Source organism: Geotrypetes seraphini, chromosome 8, assembly GCF_902459505.1.
Source record: "Geotrypetes seraphini chromosome 8, aGeoSer1.1, whole genome shotgun sequence".
In the NCBI taxonomy this organism is placed as follows: Eukaryota; Metazoa; Chordata; class Amphibia; order Gymnophiona; family Dermophiidae; genus Geotrypetes; species Geotrypetes seraphini.
The window spans coordinates 4,366,821-4,393,716 of NC_047091.1; the positions used below are offsets into that span (position 1 = coordinate 4,366,821).

The following is a 26,896-nucleotide window of genomic DNA, read 5'->3' on the forward strand; positions in this document are numbered from 1 at the left end:
TCTTATTTTGCAAATTTTATTAAGTTAGAGCTTTCTAACTTTGGTCCCCTTTTATCAAGCAGCGTTAGGGTTTTTAATCATGGGTAAAAGCGCCAGTTCTCTTAGGAATTCTGTGAATGTCAGAGCTTTTACAGCAGTGGTCTGCAATTAGAAAAAAAAAACCCTAATGCAGCTTAATAAAAGGGGCCTTATCTCTGTGAATGCCTCTGTTCACTTAAGTAAAGTTGTGTTCATAGTTTTGTCTGCAAATAAGTTTCTTCTTAAATTGTCTTGAAACTTTGCATAAGTGCCAATCCCTGGCAGCAAAATATTAAACAGTCCAAGAGCAATAGGATATACGCAGTTTATTTAAATCCAGCACCAAATGTAGCCACATTTCGCCCTAAGGCTGCATCAGGGTTTAGAGCTGTAGTATAAACATTAAAATTGTATGAATCATAAAAAAACATTAAAACTTCCAAACATGCACATTCAATATTAATCAAATAACTGAATAATAAAAATTACCCCCTCTTTTACAAAGGCATAGCGCGGGTTTTAACGCTGGCAGCGGCGGTAACTGCTCCGACACTCATAGGAATTCTATGAGTGTCGGAGCAGTTACCACCACTGCCAGCACTAAAACCTATACTATGCCTTTGTAAAAGAGGGGGTTAATTAGGTAAAATTAATTAAAATTATGAGAGATACATAATTGTAATTGTGATAAAAGAACATGCATAAGATACTTGATACAGCTCTCCCTCCAGATTCGCTATTTCCCTACTCGCGAATTCGATTATTCGCAAATTTTTTTTCTTCTTTTTGCAAGCTGCCCGAACCTCCCAGAACCTTACCTGATGGTCTAACAGTGACACGGGTCAGGAGTGATCTTCCTATGCTCCTGCCCCGTGCAGAGCCGTCATCAAAATGGCTGCCCTGAGTCTCGAGACTACAACGGGAACTCGCAGCAGCCAATTTGATGACAGCTTTGCACGGGGCAGGAGCATCGGAAGATCGCTCCTGCCCCACATCACCACTAGACCACCAGTTAAGGTCCGGGGACGCAGGAGGGAGGCGTGGGTGGGTCAGAACCGGCCCAAAAAAATTATTCGCGATTTTTCCCTATTCATGGGCCGGCTCTGCACCTAACCCTCGCGAATATGGAGGGAGAGCTGTATAAAATACACACAAATGTGTGCAAATAGTGCAAAATTACTTTCACATATATATATCAAATGTATACAAACAATTCAGGTTTTCATGAGTGTGACCAGACTAGCAATTATGTTTAAATCTTTTTATTTATTTATTTTAAATTCTTTATTGATTTTCTAATCTTCAAAAGTGCAATACACAAATGTATATCATATAATAAGTTAATAAAAGCACATTCAACTTACAAATATGCATAACCAACCATTTTTCCCCCCACCCAATGATTATTCAATAAAACACAGAAACAGACTATCCCAATAACCTTACCCTATTCAGATTAAAAATATTCTCCCACCTTCCTCCCACCCCAGGTGGACATACTCAGAAGTCAAATTAGGACAAAAATAGCCCCTCCCCCCACCCACCCTTTCCTGGATGTGTACGAAAATAAACCAAAACTGACTCATAATCAAAGACCTACTATAGTGAGGTAATATATGATGTCAACGGCCCCCAAACCAGCTTAAATAAATTACTGTGCCCCAAACTATCGGCATTCATTTTTTCATATCTATAGCTTGAGCACAAATTTGCCCACCAGAAAGGAAAATTTAGGCCGTCGTAGTTCTTCCAATTTCAGGTTATCATCTGCATGGCTATCCCGGTCATGACAAGAAAAAGGGGGTTTAACATGTAATAAGTTCCACATATGACCGCCTCATACGTCGGTGGAATTGATGATTCCAATAATCATACCCCATATTGACCTCCAAAAGTTAAGTATCAAAGGACAATAGAACAACAGATGATCCAGTGTCCCTATGTCCAGATGGCAATGCCAGCATCTATTCGATTTAGAACTGTCTAACTTGTGCAACCTAACAGGGGTCCAAAAAGATCTATGTAACAGAAAAATACATGTTTGTCTCAGATGCTGACGCTGTACATCTCATCCTCGTGGCCATCGAGATGCAGAAATATACTGCTTAATCTCAATGCTCCAATGACCATTTTTTGGTTTTTTATTCAAGAAATCAGATATTAATTTATACCACCATGCAGCCTGATGCCCTAACGACTCCATCTGGAAGCATAGGACCTGCAAGCTGTAATAATTTTTTAGATTTTGCCAATCGGGGAACCCCTTCTGAATGGCTTGCTTTTTATTAAATGTTTTGCAGAGTACAAGGTCAATAAACAGTAACACATTATAAAAGCAGAAATACAACTGAGACATCTCCCTCCTATCTTCCACCCACCTGCCTTGGGAGCAGCTTCTCAATTAGTTCTAAACCATGATGAGCATGTCAATTCAGGAGTCTGCTTCTAGCAGTTAGTGTTAAAGAAGAACAAAAGGGCAACCAGCATCGAAGAAACAATGTACCAGGTTTAGAATCCATAGCAGAGATAGCTGGTTGCTCATACCCTGCCAATTGAATCATCTGAGTATGCCAGTGCGCCATCGTGGGAGTATTTGGGGACAGCCAGCAGAATAGTTTTAAGTCCCATAAAAATAGCTTTCTGAACAAAGGCAGCAGAGTCCAGTCGAACTGGGACCAACGAGAGTTTTAGAGTAAAAAGAAACTTGTCCATGGGTATCCATGTACAGTTCCACATAGTTTTTATCTGGTAACAAATATGCCTCCAATAGGCCTGAATGCCAGGACAAGACCAAAACATATGGCCTGAAGTGGCTCGGGAAGCTGCACATTTTGGACAACAGTCTTTGGCACTGATATGCGCCTGGTAAGCTCTGTTAGGTGTAAAATAAGCCTGAACCAAAAATTTATAATAGCGTTCTCTTTCCACTGCTGAGATCAACAGTTGTGCACCAAGCTTGACACTCCGCTTGATCAAGTCTGCGGAAATCTTTATGTTCATATCATGAGACCATTTAATTGCCAGTGCCTCATAATCAAAATCACTGGCCTGCTCCTGCAAGAAGTGGTGATGAAAGCGTAGTGGTATCAAGTTTCAAGTTTTCAAGTTTATTAGGATTTTATATACTGCCTATCAAGGTTATCTAAGCGGTTTTTACAATCAGGTACTCAAGCATTTTCCCTATCTGTAACGTACCTGTGCAAACAAAGGGATTCAGATAACTTCTCCTGAATGTCTTCCAACAAGTAGAGACCCAAATACTTTAATTTTGCTCCTGACCATTGTAGACCAAGCTCTGTGATATCTCCATACTGTTCAGGACAATTCAACGCCAAGACATCCGTTTTGGTAAGATTGAGTTTGTAGCCAGAGACGTAGGAGTACTGCGATATTAGAGCCAAAATTGGTTTTATGGAGTCTGGAGTTACATACAGTAGGACATCGTCCGCATAAGCAGAGACTCGCAGTTCTTAACTCCTTCAATTTGTCGGTGAGTACGGAGTTCCACAAGTTGGGGCTCCAGAGCAATGTTAAACAATAATGGTGATAACGGGCACCCCTGTCTTGTGCCTCTGGAGGGGTGAAACGGATTAGAGAAAAGGCCATTAATACTGGGTGAGGAGTAAAGAACTTGAACCATAGATATAAAGGCCTGATGGAAACCAAACCATTTCATTACCATAAAGAGGAAAGGCCACTCTGTGCGATCAGCGATCAAAGGCCTTCTCCGCATCCAAGGCCATGACCACCAAAGGAACGTCGGAATGACTGGCATGATGGATTTACATTTGTGAATGTCCTGGTGTTATCACAAGCTAGCTGTCCTTTCATAAAACGGTTCTGTTCTGGCATGATGATATCCAGTAATACTCTTTGTAGTCTATTTGCTAAGACTTTTGCAAATATTTTCGCATCAGCATCGATGAGCGATAGAGGCCTATAATTGGTTATTTTCATTGGGTCTTTATTAGGCTTCAGTAAAACAAAGTTGCCTCCGTAAACATCCCAGACACAGTATCCAAATCTATAAGGTATGTATAAAAGGAGAGCAACTGTGGAATTAACAATGTTCTGAAGGCAACTGTCCTCCAAGATGGCGGATTGATTTAGCTGAGCGCTTCGCTTCAGAGTGCTCACCTACAATCGCTTTTTTCTCTTCACTAAAGATTACCTGCAGCATGCCAAAGCGGAGAGGCTGGAGCCTCACGGAGTTTGGGCCCGGCCGGTCTCAGCAAAATTGATGAGCTTCTGCACCGAATGCAGGACATCACGGGAGCGTCAGCATGCCCACTGGAGACGCGCCAGGGCGAGATGGAGGCGTTCTCCCTGAGCTTGGAAACCACCTTGAGCCCCGACGCTAGAGTGCCTCTTCCTCCTCCTCAGATTACCAGCTCCCCGCGGGTGGAGAAGCCATCAGAAGACGGTGAGGGACTTGCTAGCATCACGGTTTGTCCGTGAGCAGGAGAGTCAAAGCCAGGAGGGAACTCCAGTTGGTGAGAATATTGATTCTTCTAAAAAACTTTCCTTTGCATTAAAGAAACCCCAAGAGGTAACTCTTGAGGCCATTTGGGACCTTGTGGTGGATCTAGCTAAAACAATTAACCCCCAGCTGTCTCAGCTAGAAAATGAAATTAAGAATATTAAAGTTGATTTACAAGATTTGAAAAATTCAACATTGAATTCTTCCCAAGAAATGAAAGTTTCTAAACAAATTACAGAAACACTGGTGAGAGATAATAATAACTTAAGGAGAAAATTGGAGTGTTTAGAAAAATTTTTCCCGTAACAACAATCTTAGACTAATTAATTTTCCTAGAGTTTCGGCAGTAACTCCTAAAGACATGTTGAAACGTTATATGATGGAGGTGTATTATTTACCTATTAAAAGGGAAGAAAAACTAAAGGAAGATGATCAACAATTGCTTAATATTTCTACGATGCTGGAACTTTCAGACAGGGAAGTCGCAATGCCGGTAACACTTCTTCTTACAGTTGCCTTAGCACTGGATAAGAATTGGCTATTAAGACTTTTCTTCGAAAATAAACAGAATTTCTTGTGTATAAAATACAAATGTTTCCAGTTCTGTCATGAGATACACAAAAACATCGACGTGAATTTTTGTTGTTAAAGCCAGGTGTTATCGCTCTTGGGGTGACCTTTTTCCTTCATCACCCATGTAAATGTGTGATATTGTATCAAATGCAAAAATGTTTTCTTTGATCCTAGCCAACTGACAACCTTCTTGTCAGCGGCTCGCCTGAAAAAAGGATGGGAAATATGAGTACTATTAGATGTTTGATTTCCTTTCTCAGCTAACATAATTGCTAGTTTTTGCTTCTATTTCTCTGTTATATTCTCGCTGATTCTACATCTTGGACCCTTATTGAGGACTTGAGTTAAAGTTAAGCTATATTGTGATAGTAGATTATAATTTGTATTGTATTTTATTTTCCTCCTAACTTTACCTTTCTGTACAAGTGGATACTTGATATGTTATTGAAAAATGATAAATAATGAAAAAAAAACCCCAATGTTCCGAAGGCATGGTAAAACTCCGTCGTAAGACCATCCAGTCCGGGTTCTTTGGACCTAGCCGTTGAGGTAATAGCTATATGTAATTCTTCAGCAGACAGGTCTTTAGTCGGTAGTTGATTGTCGATATCCGTCAAAGTGGCATGTGGCAAATCCACCAAAAACCTGTTCATGTCAGACACTTCAACAACTTCCGAAGTATACAGATGACTATAATAAGATCAAAACTGTTCTAAAATTTCCAAGTCTGCACAAGGTTATCATCATTTTTAATTGCAGAGATGCCAGGGTCCTATCTTTTCTGCATTTCAGGTAACTAGCTAGGCTATGACCGCATTTATTAATCTCTATATAGTGGGAAGCTGAGTTAGAAAAGATCTGCTGAGCTGCTGTAGTGCTTAGTTTGACATTATATTTATATTTTAGAGCTTGCATTTGTTGCAAAATATGCATATTAGAAGGGCAAGAGTTATGCTGAATTTCAAGAACCTTAATTTTCTTTTCCAAATTAAGCAACTCCTCTAGATCTTGTTTTTTCTTGTGGGCCACATATGATATAATTATCATAATGAAGGCTTTGAATGCATCCGACAATGCAACGTGGCTGGTATCTTCAGGGCTGTTCAGGTCAAAGTAATCTTTAATGGCTTTAGACACAACTGATATGAAGTCTTCATCTTGTAGTAGATTATTGTTGTTGAATTGCCTGCGAGGTGAGGGTATACCTATGTTGGAAAATGTTAACAGGACCGGGGCACGATCTGATACAGTAATACTTTTAATATCTGTAGACTGAACGTGTTGTACCAATGGTAAACTAACTAGAAAGTAGTTTATACGGGAGTAAGAGTTGTGGGGCGCTGAGTAAAAAGTATAATCCAATACATGGTCATGCATAATTCTCCATGGATCTGTCAATTTGAATTGGGCGATGATATCCTGCAGCTTAAACCAAGCTTTAGATTTTTTGTGAGTACAAGTGGACTTCCTGTCTTTAATGGGCTCTAAAATGAGATTAAAGTCACCCCCTAGTACACAGGGCAAGTCAGCATAAGTAAATAGTTGGTCAGCAATGTCATTGTAAAAATTAACATCATCAGCATTTGGACCATAGATGTTCATTATCACCATTTGATATCCCGCTATGTCACGTACTACCAATATGCATTTACACTGATTATCAGTGTGCTGCATCTTGACAGTAATATCAGGTCTATTCCTAACTAATAACACACCATTTTTCTTTTCCACAGCGGGGGAATAAATTATAGGGAGAGCCCAGGGTAAGGAGACTTTTAGATTTATACTCATCGAGATGTGTTTCTTGCATCAGTATGACATCAGCATTGAACTCAGAGATATGGTTCAGTATTTTCTTTCTTTTGATAACTTTATTGATGCCTTTAACATTTAAGGTTAAGGGCATGTTACATTATACAAAGAATAACAACACTGAGGAATTGGCTAACACACCTGGTCCTTGGGAGAAAAAAGTCTGGAGGAGTGAGACAAATTTATAAATAATGGACATCAGTATGAGCCCTTGATGAATCAACGTAAACCTCTGGCTCAGGAAATATCTCAAAAGGTGACCAGCACCAGACCATAGTCTAAATGAGAATAGCCTCATACATCATGTAGTCCACAAGAAATTGATAAGTATGTGGATCAAATCACACTCCCAAAGAAGAATCAGACTTTTTCACCAAGGAAAAGGGGTTGTGAAGGCATAATAAATATATACACTCCCTAAAGACCCACCTAATAAATAAAGAAATAAATAAGCTAATACTATAATATAATAAACCATATAGTAAACAATTGCAATAAGACAGTACCCATATATAAAGTACAAGTGATGAAAGGTAATTAAATAACAAATGATTCTAAAGAAAAATGCAAAGTGCGAAATGCTTGCTGGTAATTCATAAAATACAAATCAATAAAGTATGACAAGAAAAAGGAGACGATATAAATATAAAATGCAAGTTCCCACTAAAACATGTGCCATTTCAATGCAAATCCTCACTAAAAATTCATAGCATAAATAATGAGGATTAAGATTTGTTGGAAAATCAAATGCAAAAAACAAAACTCTAAAAAAAAAAAGAGGATTATATAAATCCCTAACACCAATCAAGAAGGAAGTTTTTGCTAACATACAAAAGCTATAAAGTGCCAGGAACACACAAACACACAAAGCAATAAATAATGGATAATAAATAACATCAGTCAGAGAACATTCAAAAACGGACAATGGCCTTAACGAATCACATTCAAAAATGTCCTAACATCACTCATAAATATCACCACTCGACAGAGCTCCGTTTCGCCACTTCGTCAGGAGCAGAGATTGTTTGGAAAAAAATATAAAGTGGATAAAGAACCGACATAGACTTCTAAGTCTGACGGTGAAAAATCTCAAGGTTCCACAGCGTGCTGCAGTCAAAAGCGCTGGAATCGAGAAAATGGAACATGGCGGCTTCAGGCTTTAAAGACGCCTTGGAGACCCTGCATGGACAACGCCTTCAGACTGAGAGGAAATGCGAAAGACATGATGACATCATAATGCAAAAAGGAAGTAAAAACGCAAAAAAGACCAAAATAGGAGGAAAAAATGTAGATAACCAAATACAAACAATAAAAATAAAAAATGATAAGAATAGAAATAAAAATAAGAATAACCAGGCAAAACTCTGACCACCAGAACAATCAAGCAATGAAACATCTGTCCACATTCTCGTTTAATCCCATCGGGGGATATGATTGAAGATGGAAAATCCAAAAGTTTTCGTGTTTCAAAAGGTAAGAATATTTGTCCGCATCAAAATTTATGAAAATCTGTTCTAGAATACACCAACGAAGTTGGTCAAAACTGTGTTGGTGGGTCATGTTGTGGGACACCATAGGAGCAGTAATTTTGCCTGTTTTTAAGCAGCTGCGGTGTTCAATAAGCCTAGTCCTTATGCTGCGAGAAGTGCAACCCACATATGAGTCCACAAGGACAAGTGATCACATAAACCACAAATTTAGACTCACAAGTGGTACATGATATAAGGTGATAGACTTTGTTGGTCCTGGGATGCACCCACTGACTTCCAGAAATGGACGTATCGCAAACAGAGCATTTGCCACAGGGAGAATGATGACCAGAGCCTCGAATATATTGGGGTTTAGGATGAAAATCTGAAGACACTAGATGTTCAGAAAGGTTTTTGCCCCTGGAGAATGCTATATAGGGGCCCTCTTGAAAGACATGGTGGAGTTGTAAAACATGCCAGTGGGATCTGATGCTGGCGGCTACTGCCGCAGACTGTGTAGAGTGGGATAATATACAAATTTGATTGGAAGAAACTTCTTTGTTGCTTCCCTTTAGCATCAGATCCTGATTTGCATGTTTGGCCCTCAGATAAGCTTTATGAATAACATTGTTGGGATAACCCCTGGCCAGAAATTTTTTTCTGAGCATGTCCGCTTCTTTCTTAAATTCCTTCTCAGTGGTACAAATGCGTCTAATGCGTAAAAATTGCCCAATAGAAATGGCCGCCTTTAAACGTTTAGGATGGCAACTAAAAAAGGACAGAAAATTGTTTCTCTCAGTTGATTTATGATGAACCTTAGTAGATAATTTGCCGTTTTCAAAATTGACCACAGTATCTAGAAAAGTGATGGATTGTCTATGGTAAGTCATGGTAAAACGCAAATATTGAGTGAGGGAATTGAGCCAATCCACAAATCCATGAAGTTGTTCATCTGAATTGGTCCAAACAAAAAAGATGTCGTCAATGGATCCAACCCTGCACATGTGAAAATTGAGGATTGGGGATATAAAAAATATTCCTCAAATTGACTCATAAAGAGATTGGCAATGCTAGGGGCAGCGGTAGTGCCCATAGCAACTCCCTGGATCTGTTGATAAAAAGAACTATCAAACCTAAAATAATTTCTAGTAAGAACCAGGGAGGCCATACTCATGAGGAAAGATGTGGAAACTCTACAAGGAGCCTGTCGTTGATCAAGAGTCTTTTTGACAATGTTTAAAGCCTGATCTTGGGGAATACTGGTGTAGAGAGCCACCACATCCAAGGAAACCAGGTAAATCTCAGTGACAGTAAATTCCAAAGTTTGTAATTTACACAAAAAAGTCCGTGGTGTCCTTGATAAAGGATCTTGCCTTGCTTACATACGGTTGGAGAAAATTGTCCAAAAATTGAGACAAGGGTTCCAATATTGTATTTTTTAAGGAGACAATAGGTCTCCCCGGAGGACTGATGAGGGATTTGTGAATTTTAGGCACTGTATAAAAACCAGGAGTCCTGGGATGAAAATTCTGAAGAAAACGACTTTCTGCCCTAGTGATAATACCAGATTGGAATGCTTCGGTGACCAACTTACATATCTCAATTTGAAGATCTTTTGTAGGATCTTGATGTAATAAGACGTAACATTGAGTATCACTAAGTTGGCGAATAATCTCAGACAGATATTGCTGCCTGTTTTGTATAACTATAGAGCCACCTTTGTCTGCTGGTTTAATAATCAGACGTTGGTCCTGTTTTAGAACTTGGAGTGCTTGAAATTCCATGGACGTCATGTTAATAAACGGCTTCTTGGTATGCTTAGATTCAATCTTAGCAAGGTCTTTAAGGACCAGATCCCGGAAGGTGGCTATGTGAGAATCCATAAGACCGGAAGGAGTCCAAGATGAACGAGGACGAAATATAGAAGCATCAGAGTCGGAGGGATTTTTGGAAAAATACAACTTGACCTGGAGGTAACCTGTTGTTATTCTTAGGATATTATTGGCTATTATCCAATAAGGGTTATTGTGCTGTTTTGGTATATTATACAAAGTGCATCATACAAAAGCTGGCCTGAAAATCAGTGGTTAAGGAAAGAGATCGTGAAAGAGATCGATGGTTGTCATCCATAAACAGTGAAGGAGAAATAAAACTATATTAAAACTCATTATACATTAAAGTAAGTGGAACACGGGTCAGAGAACCCACAAGTGGTGCATAACCAAAACATCACAGCGTTAAGTAAAAATGGAACAGCGATATCATCATATAGTATAATAGAATGTAAGCTCACAAGCCCGAAGCTAGGAATGTAAGGTAAATCATCATTTCATAGCAACCGGGCTGTGAACTTCCAAAGATTTATATGCAAGTAGCAAGCATATTGATACTCATCAGGTATTATGAATCCCCACCTGCGTCGGAAGTCCGATGCAGTCGGGGATCTTGAGAGGAGCCGCCGCTGCATCTTTTAACTTTAAAAATACAGGCCGCCGCCACCGCCGCCGCTTCCTCTCACCTCCTCCCGCCCTTGAGCGACAGAGGAAAGCGTATGAGTGACGCCACTGAAAATAGTGAGCGATCGCTCATGCGCTCACCTTAGAGGGAACACTGCGAGGACCCTGGGGGAGCCCGGGCCCCCTGTCAGCTCCATGCCCCTGAATGCAGGACTGGTAGTACTGCTCTGATGGCGGCCCTGCCGGTGACATACCAAAGATTGATTTATAACAGATACATGAAAATTTAAACAAAACTCTAGACTCAATCGGCAACCAATGAAGTTTCTGATAAAAAGGAGTAATATGCTCCCATTGTTTTTAAACCAAAAATGAGTCGAACTGCAGTATTTTGAACCACTCTCAATTTTTATATACTTTATGCAAATCTTTCCATTTGGATCTGTCACTATCAAGTCTGGATTTGTACTGTTTCTGTTTCGCTCTCCTTAGTTCTCTTTTCTTAATTCTTAACTCGTCAGTAAACCAGATGAAGGAATGTTTGCAGGGGTAATATATGATCTCTTTGACCAGGACCTTAAATGTCGCTTTAACAGCTTTACTGTAGCTTTAACCCCTGATGCAGTCTCAGGGCGAAGCATAGCCACGTTGAGTGCTGGATTTAAATAAACTGCATATATCCTATTGCTCTTGGTATGCCCACCTTCAAACTACGCTTCATTTAAGTATTGTTTTATAGAATAACATGTTGCTAGAATTTGAGCACATACATGGAGATATCAGTGCATATACAGTATGTTGGTATTCTGATCATTTAAGCATGTTTTTGGCCTAAATGTTGTTGCCCTCTTTATAGAGTTATTCAGTAGTGCTTTTGAATATGATCTAGTCACTTAAAAATGACCTCATAAACCCTTGTTTTAATGTATTTAAATGGTTTTTAAATTATTCCCTTAGAGGAAATTTTCAAAGACATTTCTGCCCATAAAACAGTACCAATATGCAAGAAATATTTTTTTGAGACTCGGTCAAAGATTTGCAGAAGTAGTTATGTGCATATGGCCAATACATGCATTATTTATCCCTAGGTTCAGATTAGGACAAAGAGTGCACTTATGTATTTCTATAGTGGAGAAGTAACCTAAAGATTGGTGCAGTGGACTGAGGAACTGGGCTCATTTCCTTTTGCAACATCTTGTGACCCTGGGCAAGTCACTTAACTCTGCTTAGTTCCAGGTACAAAAACAGATTGTGAGCCCAGTAGGTATAGAGAAAGTACAAGCATCTGCTTTGGTTGTATACAGAAAGGCGATATATCAAATCCATGACCCTTTATATATGGAAAAATTATCCACACAAACAGGTACAGCTTTGTGTGTATACTTTTTTCTGATTCAGTTTTGAAAGAAAAATGTTTCCCTTTGCAGACTTTCCACTTCAGGGCTAATCCTGTATTATAGTGTCTATATCAACATTCCAAAAAGTGCCTATTTTATAAATATTGTCACCGTTGTCATCGTGTATTACCAGGCCGGGCCGCGCCCAAGCGGGAGTGGCCGAAAGAGCCCAGAGCACACGGTGCTGACCGAGCGGTTTATCTGTACTAATTGGAGTTGGTGGATCAAGTAAAAACACCCAGTTCTGCTTCCAACACAAAATTCTTTTATTCCAATAGGAACTTCAGCTTTCAAAACCCCCAATTGCATTCACAGTTCAAACGGAAAAATAAACTTGTATTTTCCAGTTATAGTCCAAAAATGACTCTTCTTCTCAGTACAATAGTCCGTAGATTCCCAAACAATTCTCAAATTGCTTTCATGCAGTTGGATTCAGTCTCTGGCTGGCAATCGCTTCTGGCAGCTTTAGACTGGATCCGCCTCTGAACTCTTTGGATGCAGAGCTCAGGGCAGAAGGGACCTCCTCCCACAATGACCGTTGACTGTGGTCCCTCCCAACTAGGACCCACAATCCAGTCTATGGCAAAACCCCAAAAGGAAAAAGGTCTCTAAACTATTGCCAACTATTTCAGGGCAGTGCTAATTGCCACAGCCTAGAAACTCTGTGGTTCTTGCTCAAAAGGAATGCAAGGGACCCTCACAAGCCACTAAGGCTTTTAGTAACCTCTTTTTTGCCTTAAAGGTTACAGAGACAGCCAGCTCCTTAATTAGCACAACCAGTCTCAGCCTAACTTCCTTTAAATCCCATTGGTTTCCATAGCCCACTGGTCAGCATCAACGTCTTTAAAGTCCATGGATTCTTCCTGGTCTAAAATGTCTTCATTATCAGAAGCTTCCCTCATGAATTCATGTAACATTTCAGCTTCCATAAAGTTAGATCTGACCTGGGTGTTAGGCTGAGGTATACTGCTGCGTGCTCTTGGAACTGGTCTCCTGTCTCCATTCTGTCTCCTCTGCTCTAGTGTGGGTTGGTTCAGTGGCTACCTCCTCTCTGAGCACAGCTGCTGGTCCCTATAAGCCTCAGGATAATGAGCAACAGGTATAGCTTGTTCCTGGCTAAATTGAGGACTAGAATGTTCCTGGTGTTGCCTGGAATTGTGTCCCCCATTAATGTTAGGAGATGGGTGGTGCATCCTCCCCCTAGGAACAATATCCTGAGTACTTTTAGCACCACTTACCCATTGTTCTCCCTTCTTTAACTCAGGCGAAAACAAATAGGTACTTCCTTGCTCTTCACTGAATCTTCCTTGCCTGGCTGTAGTTCTGGGCTGAGGTGTTGGTGTGGGTAGTGTTTTATCTCTTTGGGAGAGTATTTTCCCTTGCCCAGCCCTAGGCATACGCGTTCTTTCACTACCCTGCTCAGTCGCAGGGCCTACCCTGTGATAATATCAACCTAGGAGCAGCCTCAGTCATGCACAATGGATGGTAAAACACAGAAGCATAGAAAAGAATCATTTGAAACTTGCTTTACATGTGAAAAATGCTTTATAAAATTACTACCAAATGGGCTTTTTGTGAAAGATGCCCTCTTTATAGGAATATTAGAGCTTCAAATCATATATACTGTAACCAAATCAGGACTGGCCCATCTTGTTTGGCTTACTTTGGTTGAGAAAATCTTAATGAGATTCTTGAATTGTGCTCATTCCTGGAGTTTTTAGTGCTGGATTGAAATTCACTGATTGTGGGTTGTCAGGGCAGGCTGATTCTGATCTGGTATTCTGGGAATAAAATCAAGATTAGCTAAGCCTCCTTTAATGGCCTGATGTCTCTACTAAATACAGGGAAATCTTTTGTAACATTGGTCTGGAGAAAAAAAGCAGGTCTTCTTTTATCCACAACATTTATTCCAGTGCAATAGGAATGGTATTCTGAACCTTAGGGTACTCTGTTCATTAAGAACATAAGTAATGCTTCTGCTGGGTCAGACCAGAGGTCCATCATGCCCAAAAGTCCGCTCATGTGGCGGCCCATCAGATCCAGGACCTGTATAGTAATCCTCTATCGTTACCCTTCTATCCCCTTTTCCTTCAGGAAAACATCCAATCCCTTCTTGAACCCCAATATCACGCCCTCTGGAAGCGCATTCCAGGTGTCCACCACCCTCTGGGTGAAGAAGAACTTCCTAGCATTGGTTTTTCCGAATGCCCTCTCGTTCTTGTAGTCTTCGAAAGTTTGACGAATCTGTCCCTCTCCACTTTCTCTATGCTCTTTATGATCTTGTAAGTCTCTATCATATCCCCTCTAAGTCTCCGCTTCTCCAGGGAAAAGAGCCCCAGTTTCTCCAATCTTTCAGCATATGAAAGGTTTTCCATACCCTTTATCAAGTGTGTCGCTCTCTTCTGAACCCTCTCGAGTATCGCCATATCCTTCTTTAGGTATGGCGACCAATATTGGACGCAGTACTCCATCGCCCGATACAACAGAAGGATAACTTCTTTCATTCTGGTTGTAATACCCTTCTTGATTATATCTAGCGTTCTATTCGCTTTCTTAGCGGCCGCTGCGCACTGTGCCGACGGCTTCATTGTCTTGTCCACTATTACCCCCAAGTCCCTTTCTTGGGTACTCTCACTCAATGACAGCCCTCCCATCTGGTAGCTGTACCTCGGGTTTCTGTTTCCTACTTGCAAGACTTTACATTTCTCTACATTAAACTTCATCTGCCATCTCGTCGCCCACTCCCCTAGTTTGTTCAGGTCCCTTTGTAAATCTTCGCAGTCTTCTATAGTCCTAGCCCCATTAAATAGTTTGGTGTCGTCTGTGAATTTTATTACTTCGCACTTCGTCCCTGTTTCTAGATCATTTATGAATACATTGAATAGCAGCGGTCCTAGCACCGACCCCTGCGGAACACCACCATTCTCGTGAGCATACTGCAGAAAGATGTCAATCACAGCTTTGGAAATCACCTCCTTCTAGGAGTCTACTGCCCCCTTCAGTTTCTCTTTCTGCAGGCAAACATGAAAAGTGTCTTCTGATCTGCTTGGTTTATTTTTTATTTTGCAGTAGTTTTATGGTTTTTCACTCTAGTTGCAGTCTTTTTCATAAAATCAGAGATCCCTTTTGATAAGGGTCTACTCTGTCTGCGTAAAGAAGAGCAGATTTTAAATCTGCAGCAGGCAGGTATATCCTTCGAGCACCTGTTTCAGTCAGCCTGCTGAAGACTAGTGGAGCTCAGGGTCTATTCCCTTGGAGTTTGCTCGCCCCTTTGACTTGGTCAGGGACTGTAGCACAAGCTGTTCAGGCACTAATAGTGTTCCTTCAGGGCACTTACAGTGCTGGCTGCATTTCGTCTCTCCCCCTCCCCACCCATACCTTTTTTGTTTTAAAAAAAAATTATTAACCATTTTAAATGAAAGAGAGAATACACACAACAGCCCCACACTGGAGTGAAAACAGCACTGATTCATGGGAACCACAAAAATCATATACAAATCCAAACTATATAGTGCAAAGCTTATACACATATGCCTAGTTCCCATCCCCCCATCAATACATATAAAGTTTGACAGTGTAAGTCAGCAAGTTATAAAACAGAAATTGTGGAATAAGAAAGAAAATAAAGCAGTAATGTAATCCTATCAAACTCCAACTGAGTCGTGCATAATCATGTCCAAATGTATCCAAAGTTCATGAGTGGGATCAAAGCATCCATGATGTTTATCAGTTAACTGCTCCAGAACTATTAAAGAGGTCGGCTTCAAGTGCCAGTCCAGCAATGTTGGACCACTTGATTGTTTCCATTTTAATGCACTTGGCAGCTCTAAAGCACAGTCTCTTAAATCAGACTTGCCACCTGCGTCCTCTCTTGTTATGAAGACCTAATAAACACACCTGAGGGTCCAGCAAAATATAAGAGCTTAAGCCTTTCTTCATAACTCGGGTAACAGAGGACCAGAAATGTATTTTCTCACAAGTCCACCATATGTGGAAAAAGATACCTTTGTCTAGTAAGCATCGCCATCAAATATCAGTAGCAGATTGTGGAAACATAGCCTGAATGATCAGGACTATAATACCAACAGGTAAGGATCTTGTAAGCATTTTCCTTAATCAGCACATGCCTAGAAGATTTAGAAACTTCAAGAAACACTTTTTTCCATTCAGACCTAGAAAGTTCAACACCCATATCACTTTCCCAAGAGGTTATAAATTTATATTTCACAAATGTGCGGTTATAAAAAAATACCTATACATCAGTGAAATGGAACCCTTCAGTTTACCTAACGCAATACATAAATTTTCTAATTTTTCAGTATGAGATGAAATGCTTGACTTACAGGTAGGGAAAACATCCCTCGGGAACAACTGATTGAGATCTCATAACTCCTCAAATGGGATCATCTCCCCAACATCCCTTCCCACCCTTAAAGTAGGTTCAAATTTAATAGAGGAAAGTGAAGAGACTTTTGGAACTCTCCAAATTTCTGTCGCACTTTGTGCCATATTCCCACCAGATGACAAACATGAGGATTAGTCAAAGAACCCCTCCTCAGAAGAGTCCCAAGGTATGAGGCCCAGACAAGATGGCATAAGGGAAACACAGGGGTGCTAACCTGTTACAACAGGACACTTGGTTTATCCAGAGAAAACTCCCAGTCAAATAGCTGCCTAAGCTGAGCCGCCCAGTAATACCACACCAAGTTTGGCACCCTCCTCCCCCCACACACACTCAGGACCTTGCCATAAAAAAGATTTAGACAGTCTTGGAGAGCCATTACCCCACACAAACTGAGAAAATTCCCTTTGGAGTACCTCTAGTGCACCCCTAGAAACTGGGATAGGGAGGGATTGAAAAAGAAAAAGCAAACGAGGCAAGACATTCATCTTAAGCACTGCAATCTTCCCCCACAACACCCACAGGGAGTGCCAAGTATTCAAATCATTTCTAATGTGACCCAGCAAGACCTCATAGTTGCAAGAGTATAACTGAGTGGGATCTCTAGCTATTTGGACCTCGAGATATTTAATTTGACTGGGAGCCCACTTAAACAGAAAAGCTTGCCAAAGGCTATCCTCTTTAGGTTGTGGAGTGGTAATTCCCAAAATTTCAGATTTGTCATAGTTCACTTTAAACCCCGTGACTTGGCCATAGAGTTGTAATTCCTGCATAATTGCAGTTAGAAACTGCTGGGGTTGGCTTACGTAAAACAAGATATCATCCACCAACAAAGCTAGCTTGTGATGCTGAGTCCCCATTTGGAAACCCTTTATGTCTGGATTATCTCGTATTCTCTGAGCCAAAGGCTCCAATGGACAGCACAAATAGGAGTGGAGAAAGTGGGCATCCTTTTCGATTCCCCCGCTGAATATGGAAGATAGAAGAGTAACCCTCATTCACCTGTGCCAAGGGTGCCTCATTTAGCTTCCGTATCCAAGTGCAGAACCTCTCACCTAAACCCCGCCTCTGTAATACTTGCCATAAGAAGTACCAACGGATTCAGTCAAATGCTTTCTCCGCTAATATTATCCCCTACCTGATGTTTAGAAACAAAGCCAGACTGGTCAGCATGTTTCAAGGAGGGGATGACAAGAGCGAGCCTGTCTGCCAAAACCTTCACTATGAGCTTCACATCTATATTGAGGAAGGAAATATGCCTAAAGAAAGAACAAGAGGCTGGGTCCTTCCCAGGCTTAAGCAGGATTGAGATCCGGCTTCTTGCATACTAGGAGGCAGAAAGTTGCCCATCAGTAGTCCGTTTCCCACCCATGCCAACAAAGGACTCACTTTGCCACAAAAAAGCTTATAAAAATGGGAGGTGAAACCATCTAGGCCAGGTGCACTGCCAGCCTTAGCCAACAAAATTTCCTCTAAGGTCACTGAGAGATCAAGCTTGGCACAATCTGAAGAAGACAGTGGAGGCAAGTGCACCCAGTCCAGATAAGATGACACAAACCCTTGCCCCCTGTAGAGGAGTCAGTATACAAAGTCTTGTAGAAGGAATGAAAAACATTCTGGATCTCCTCATCCGCATAGTGTAACATATGCTTAGGACTTTTGATTTTCTGAATGACCTGCACTGCCTGCCTCCTCCATAAATACCTCGCTAGCAAGGTTCCGGATTTATTGCTATACTCAAAACCATTATTTGAATTACTGCTGCTGAAAGTCTAACTGGGCCAATTGCAAAGCACTCAAATCTGCTCGAGTTTGTTGGAGTCATTGCCACAATCGAGCAGAAGATCAATTTTTATGCTGACATTCTAGAGACACCAACCTCTCCAGCAAAGTTTCTGCTCCCTCTCACGTTTCTTCCTAGCACCCCATTTGATAATGTGCCCCCTTAAAACAACCTTTAAAGCATCCCAAAGACAGCTATCAGATACCTCACCAGTATCATTTTTTGAAATCATCACATACCATATGATACCCTAAAAGAGAATCATTCAATCTCTAGAAAAACAAGGGAGAGGGAAGGCCCCCCAAATTCCACCTCCACCCAAATAGGAGAATGGTCAGAAATCTGGATAGGTGCTATGAGTATCCTTGAAGGAGCCCCAATACTATCTCAAGCACCATTTCCCCCCCCCCCTTTTTTTTTAGTGGGGGAATTAAGGGTTGGTCCATGGAGGTCCAGCTGGCAACTTGAATATCCCAGTAAAGTGACTGGAAGCAGCAGCAGCAGTATTTCCCCAGTGAGTAAGGCCTGTGGGAAAAATGGGGGGGGGGAGGGTGTCTTCAAAAGCTGTTTTTAACTGTTTCTACAGCTAGGGCCTTGGTCCCCCTTCTGTAAAATCCTTTTATTTTTAGGTTTTTGGTCAGCCCTGAAGTGATTTTAAGCTGTTTTTTAGCACTAAAATTCACCAGCAGTGGCCATCTTGGATTTTCCCAATATTTTTTTTTCTAAGTTCTCAAACTTCTCCAAAACACCCTGTTTTGCTTCCAAGGAGCCAGGGATGGAGTCCTATGTCTCTAATACACTAATATCATGCCTTGTATGTGAAGGATGGGCAGTGGATGCCGTGTCGAGTGAAGTGGAAAGGCGGGAACTTGAAGTTTAGTTCCACATGGTCTCTGGGGCATGGCATATGGCTTTTGAAACTGTAAGAGGAGCAAAAACTTCCCCAGGAGAACCAGAACAGCGGCAAAGTGTGCCAAATTGGCACAGAGGCTTCACAGCCAAAGAAGAGGCATTTCCTCCCTTCTAAAGGGGAAGGAGAGTTACCTACTAAGATCTTTACCCCAGAGTTTATTAATCTGCTCTGGCAGGCGAATGCACACAGCCAAAATACGCAATTTAGGTCAGCTGAAGAGCAACCTTCGGTGCATGCCTCTCAGAATCTTCAGAGCGTTTCTACGGAAGCAGACTCTGATTGTCAATTGGACAGTGATTCAGTAGATGAAAGTTCAGTCATGATCCCAGTACTGTCTCAAAGTAATGGAAAATTCAGCCTCCTATGGCCCTGCTAGACATTATTACTGAGTCTCTGTGAGCTCAAGATTGATTCACCTTAGCCCCAGTCATCTCAATTCACTTGTACTTGTACTAAAGCACTCAAAATTTTGTAGACTTCAATCATATCACCCCTCACCCCTCTCTCTTCCAAGTTGAAGAGCCCTAATTTATTTAGTCTTTCCACATACGAGAGGCGTTCCATCCCCTATCATCTTAGTCACTTTTCTTTGAACCTATTCTAATTCTGCTATATCTTTTTTGAGATTCTAGCCTTTCATCCTATGGATTCTAAGAAGAAAGTCAAGGCTTTAAAGCTGCTGGAATCCGCAGCTGGAAGTGACTAATGAGTTTCGGCTATCGGACCATCTCTTTGTTCGAACCAAAAAGTCAACCCGAGGCAAGCCAGCCTCCAAGGCCACCATTTCCCAGTGGATTTGGACAGTGATCTCCTCTACCTACATTGTCTGTGGCAAACAACCACCGGTTTTGTTGAATGCACATTCAACGAGAGGAGTAGCCTCCTCTTGGGCAGAATTGAGGGTGATACCTCCGGAAGAGAGATGTAGATCTGCAACATGGTTTTCCCTACACACTTTCACTAAAGTCTATAGGGGGATGTGGCAGCACAAGAGGATTCTGCTTTTGGATCTTTGGTACTGAAAGCAGGCTTCTCTGTCCCACCCGGGACTTTGGAGACTACTTAGGTATGTCCCTAAGGTTCAGCATACCATTCCTATTGCACTGGAAAAAAAAATATATATATATTTTTTTAATTTATGAATTGCTTAAATCTAAGCGATTAAGTTCTTACCTTGATAATATATTTTCCAGTAGATAGGAATGGTACGCTGAATCCCCCCCACCGTCCAATAATTTATGATGAGTCTGTTTCTGTCTTATGCTTCATGGTCCTCTCCATAGCTAAGACTTCTCTGCCAGTCGGACTATGGGTTCAGAATCAGTTTGTAAATAGAATCTAAAGAGATAATTGAGCTCCACTTATATTCAAGTTGGTGCTTTTATTTGATGTGTTTTACTGTTCAATAGTAATGTGTGTTCATTTCATTATTGTCTGTTATAACATTATATGAGCAGATCAGAACCTTGGTTTTGAGGAGTTCCCCGTGTCCCTCTTTCTCCTGTCTTTTACTCTAGAGCTCTTGCATGCTTTGGAATGAACTGGTGGGGGCAGTAGACTCCTGGGAGAAGGAGGAGGTTTCAAAAGCTGTGATTAATATCTTTCTGCGGTATACTCGTGAGAATGGACAGAGTACCCAAAGATTCAGCATACTGTTCCTATCTACTGGAAAATATATTATCAAGGTAAGAACCTAATCTCTTTTTCCAATTTGGGTAAACACAGTGCTCCATTACTATAATTAGAAAAGGTGTCAGTTTTCCTGGACAGACCAAAGAAATTTTTTTCACTCTCCTTGTCCCTTCCAGATACATATGGTGTGGATCAGAAGCGGAAGCGAGGTTTACCTGATATCATAGGGGAACTATCAGGCCCAGGTGGGTATTCTCAAGACTCAGGGAGGTGCCCTAGTGTTTCCTTCCATTCTGCCTTGCAACATTTCTGTTTTAATATGTTGATTTTAAAGTGTATCTTGGAAAGTCTGCAACCTAATTAGTCATTTTCTGAGGACAAGCAGGTGATGTCATCGGATGGAGCCCAGTGCAGACACCGTCTAGTATGGTATCACTTTAAATCTTACAGACAGTGCCCCCACCATGCATAAACAGGTTCATTTTCACCTGATACTAGAGTACAGGACTGTCATTCTCTAATTTTCCACAGAGCAGAGAGGTTTCTCTGTCAATTTTCCCTCAGTGCGTCAAATCATTTTCCTCTTTGGTGCTTTCCCTTGTGAGTTTTTCTCATCTTACTTTATATTTTGTCATTTTTCCTTCTACTTTTCATTTTAAAGCATTTTGAATTCACGGTTTTGCCGATGACGGGGCCTCCGAAGCATTTTTTTAGCCAAAGAATGTTAACATTTTTCAGTATATTGCATGTTTGAGCTTCCTGATCCATTGAGCTTGATGTCCGTTGTCTTTTTCCCTTTATCACTCGAAGGGGCCAGGAGACTTTGTGCAAAACGATCATTTCAGGCTCTGATGCCCATAACTGAGGTGTTTAGTTCTCAGGTCCTGAATACTGGGACATTCAATGAAGGAGACCTCTTAAAGTCCACAAAAACCAGTGTCCTAAACATTTTGGATTGGCATCAACTTCAGGCATGGCAGGGGACTTGTCACCAGATGCAAAACTTGCCTCAACGTCGTGCACTGATGCAGCATCTAGAATGTTCTCTTTGTTGATGCATCATTTATTTATTTATTTAGATTTTTATCCCGTCCTCCCAATAGCTCAGAACGGTTTACAAATGAACATACACAGTGGGGAGCAACTAGACATATAAGTGGTACAACAGGTTTAGTGATTGGATTTAGTTTTTGGAGAGAATTAAATACAGGGAGAGTAAGCAGAGAGAGAGAAGGGGGAAATACAGTAGTTTAGTTTAAGGAAAGTTATAAGCGTATAGGTACAATTTGTTAGTGGATAGAGTAAGAGAGGGTCATACTGGAATTTCGGGAAGGTGGTAGGAGAGTGGAGGATGGGGCCTAAGGGGGGGAGAAGACAGAGGAGATCTTTAATTGAAGAGGAGGGTCTTTACCGATTTACGGAATGTTAATAATGAGTTCTGTTGTCTAAGTTGGGGGGGGTTCCAGAGGTGTGGAATGAAGTGGCTGTAGGATCGTTTGTGGGCAGTTTTTGTGAGCAGGGATCTTCCAGGGGGGGTGCATAGGCGTATCTCTGACTTTGAGCGGAGGGTGCGAGTGGGGTTGTAGATGGGAAGTTTGGATTTTATGTAGGAGGGGGTGGTGGAGTAGATTCTCTTGTGGGCAATTGTCAGGGCTTTGAAAGTACAGCGTTGGCTAATTGGGAGCCAGTGTTCAGCATGGAGTGCCGGGGAGATGGAATCGTGGTAGTTGAGGTTGTGTAGGAGGCGGATGGCTGCATTTTGGACCCGTTGGAGGCGTTTGATATCATGAGACCCAAGAACCATTGCCACGGTTCACCACCTAGGCACAGTGCTGACGCCTCCCCTGCATCAGGGTCTTCATCACTGGAGAAACATCGACCACTTTCTGCTTTCTGGATTCTCAAGGATTCCTACATCTCAACAGCCCATACCACAACTTGCCTCCACACCAGCTTCATAACCTGCACTGACACCTTTCTGGGAGGAGATCTGGGCTATGCTCAAAGACAAACTTTCAAGGCTTAAGCAGTCTACATAGGTTTACAGTGTGCTTGCTGCCAGCCTGAGCCCAGCCTGGGAATATATCAGAGCATCAATCACAGGGAAGATCCTGCATTATGGCTCCACGTTGAGAATTGGGGGCTGACACATGCGTTAACATTGGCAGAGGAACTCTTTCCTGGGTCAGAGAATGTACCCCGCTCTCTTCCATATACCACCCAAGAGGAGTACTCTGAAGAGTCGATTTCCAACTTTTTCTGGGAGATGAGCAAGAACCACAAAACTTCTCCTGATAGCCTTCAGAAAGCATTCCATTTCATTGATTTGTCTCTGAGATAGTTCAGATAATACCCCTTAAATATAAAACAGAGGAAGTACCTTGTTTGGAGCTTTTGAAGTATTGGAGTCTGGCTCCCCTCCTAGAGAGGGTATCGCAATACCCCTTCATAAAATCATGAAGACTGTTCTTTTTAAATAATTAAATAAATAATTGCCATATTTGTTGGTTGTGGAATCTACATAACAGAGAAGTTAAAATACTGAACACTTGATAGGCGAGTATTCTGAGCCTCCATGCTAACTCATCACATATTGAATTTTCTGCTGCAAGACTATATTACAGAGCATGCTCTCTTTTAATACTTTCTCTCTTAGACAAAGGCTTCTGACTTTCTGAATCACCACAAAAAATTTCTAGATTGTCATAAGCATCTCACAAAAGGAACCTTTGATGTGTCATCCTTTTTTTTTTTTTTAATCATTTTTATTGAGTCAACAATAGAAACAAGCGAAGTACATGGGTAAAATAAAATAGCAGAGGCAACCACGAAAGAGAATACAATATTCAACAACAAAAGCACTTAGCACAACAATAAGACACAGGAATATCCAAGAGCAAAATCAGTCCGTTTCCCTCATCAGCTCCATAAATTATCAATATAACATACCCACCCCAGGAGTCCCCTGCTCGAGGGACAGCACTCACACTGCACTAGTCAAACCAGTCGTACCCACAAGCATACACCATGCACACCATATCCCCATTCAGTCACTCCCCACCCCCTACCCCCAATTCTGGAGACCAGAGGTAATGGTAGGAACACCTTCCACAGGGCCAAATAGGCCAGCACCTCAGGGTTGGAGGAACGTTTATGATAGCAAAGCTCAAAACGTGCCAGCTCGATCATCTGATGAATCCAGCAATCCAAAGGGATAGGCCCTGCTTGAGTCCAATATTGTAATATCAGGTGTTTATCCGTCAACAAAGTCAGATAAATAAATTGCCTCTGAGGGACAGTGAGGCCTTGCTCTTCTAACAGGGGCTGGTCACCAAGAAGCAACGTTTTGTAATCCCACTAAGCGAAGCTGCACAAAGGAGAAGTTCCATAGGGAGAGCTCAGGACACTCCAAGAAGGAATGTAGGAACGTCCCAGGAGCCCCTCTGCACTTAGCACACACAGACTCCTCCCACAAAACAAGGCGAGCACCTCGTTCTGTAGTGATGTAAGCCCGGTGAAGAATTTTAAATTGGGTCTCCTGCCAGGCCGCGGATTTCACAAATGCATGCAAGATTTGAAAAAGTTCCAAAAAGGAGTCAGGAGTGTACTGTGTAGCCAGATCCCGGTTCCATGTATCGCATAACAAGATCAGATGCCACTGAGAAGCAGAGGAACGAACCACCCTGTACCAAACCGAAAGAGAACTCAAAGCAGCCGGTACACTCAGTAAATGCACATCGAGGGGTCTGCAAGCCAACTCCTCGTCAAACTGCAAACAAAGACTCTGATAGTAATGGCGAGCTTGTAAATAGGCAAAGAATTGAATTTTGGGAATGTCCCGCTTGTCCTGAAATTGGGCAAAAGAATCAAAAACACCCGTAGTCCTGTCCAGCATATGAGAAAGAGTCAAGGCCCCCTTAGAAACCCAAGCAGCAAATGGGAAACGGCCTAGACCCGGGGGAAAGCCGGGATTACCCTGAAGTTGCAAAAAGGGAGAAGCCCGTGGAGATCGAGCCTGCGCCCGACGCCACCACCGCTAAGCCTGGCAAAAAGGATGCAAAAACTGCAATTTGGATGGCAACGCTCCTCCTACACCACTAGGTGCATGTACAAGATTCAAAAAGGTAAATGGTACACACCAACCTGTCATCCATCCCAACGGAGAGAATCTAGCCATCCCTGACACCCCCTCATGAACTAAGCGCATTAGAGCTGCCACATTATATGTACGAACATCAGGGAGACCCAGGCCCCCCTCCTGCTTAAAAAGCATCAGCTTCACATAAGCAATACGCGCTGTCCGGTGGCGCCAGAGAAACACGGAGAAGAGAGATCGAATTTTTCAGATATCCCGCTGCAACACCCAGAAGGGCACCATTTGTAGAGGATTTAACAATTTGGGCAATAAGATCATTTTAAGCAACGCTGCCCTCCCCAATAGGGACAGTGGGAGATCCCGCCACGCAGAACAAAGAGCCTGAATTTTATCAACAGCAGCCAAAATATTACACTTGTACATAATCCTGGGTTCCTTATGCAGATAAATACCAAGATACCGCATCGGTTCGTGTACTGGGGGGATCTGTAGTCCAGCGTGCCAGGGTTCCCAGCCAAGTCCCGTCAGAGGTAACAAATCAGATTTCTCACAGTTCACTTTAAGACCCGAAAGAATACCAAACTCAGACACCAAGCACAACGCCACCGGTAAGTGAAGTGGGGCCTGGTCCAGAAAAAGCAGGATATCGTCTGCAAACAAGGTAATACGACACTCCGCCTTCCTTATTTAGATATCACGCAAAGCAGAGCTAGAACGGATCTTAATAGCTAGCGGTTCGATGGCTAAGACAAACAACAGAGGAGAGAGGGGACAACCCTGACGCGTCCCCTGACACAATGGGAAGGCCTCCATTAATAATGAGGCGTGCTTGTGGCTTCATATAAAGGCCCTGAATCCAGGTGAGGATGGTCCAAGCCATGCCATATTCCCTCAACACCCAAAAAAGGTACTGCTAAGATACTGTCAAAGGCCTTTTCCATATCGAGCCCAACAATCACAGAGGTACCCCCCCCCCCCCCCCTCCTGTGTTCATGAATCGCGGTCAACGCCTTGAGAAGATTCATTGATGCATACCGCTGGGGAATAAATCCTACCTGGTCATCCCCAATGAGCTGAGGGAGGAACACATTCAGCCGAGCCGCCATGATAGAGGCCAACAACTTAACATCCTGGTTTAATAAGGAGATTGGGCGATAAGAACCGACTTACTTGGGATCCTTTCCAGGTTTCGGGAGCAAGGTGATATGAGCTAGATTGCTAATGAGGCCCGCTGTGGTAGTGGAGAGGAAATTGAAATAATTTCCCAGGGGCTGTGCAATCAGATCAGGCAGTAGCTTATAATACTCTGGGCCAAACCCATCGGGACCCAGCGATTTAGTAAGTTTCAGCTTTGTGATCCCCAGCCGAATTTCCTCCAAAGAATAGGGGCATTCAGCTGCTCTGCCTGAACCTCAGACAGCCGTGGAAGACATATATCCCCAAAAAAATGATCCCGGTCCTCTTCCGTGAGATCCCTCCTCGCGTAGAGTGCGCTGTAGAATTCCACAATTGCTCCCGAATTTGAGATTCCTGAGTGAAGCTCTCTCCCTGAGAATTCTGCACCAACCGAATAAGTTGTTTCTTCCTAAAAGGACGGACCAAGTTCGCAAGGAGTTTGCCCGCCTTTCTGCCCCACTGATAGAGATGAAATTTTTGATAATAGATATCCTGGCGGGCATGGTGATCATTAATATCTCATTAATCTGGGAACGCAGAGATTGAATTTGCTGACTGTCCGTCCCCGTTAAGGTTACTCGATGATGTTTACGTAACTCTGCCAACCGCCCAGACAGGGCAAGAAGTTTTTCCCCCTGTTGTTTTCGAATAGTGGCCATATATTGGATGATATGGCCCCACAGCACTGC

At 42.1% G+C, this 26,896-nt stretch overlaps 1 protein-coding gene across 1 annotated transcript in view; it reads left to right on the forward strand.

Moving 5' to 3' along the window:
• Nucleotides 1-26,896, forward strand: part of RELB (RELB proto-oncogene, NF-kB subunit) — a 68,476-nt gene that overhangs the window by 31,576 nt on the left and 10,004 nt on the right. The window contains exon 10 of the mRNA XM_033956056.1: nucleotides 21,112-21,180. Coding sequence (XP_033811947.1) covers nucleotides 21,112-21,180 — 69 coding nt within the window. The remainder of the gene's footprint in view (nucleotides 1-21,111; nucleotides 21,181-26,896) is intronic.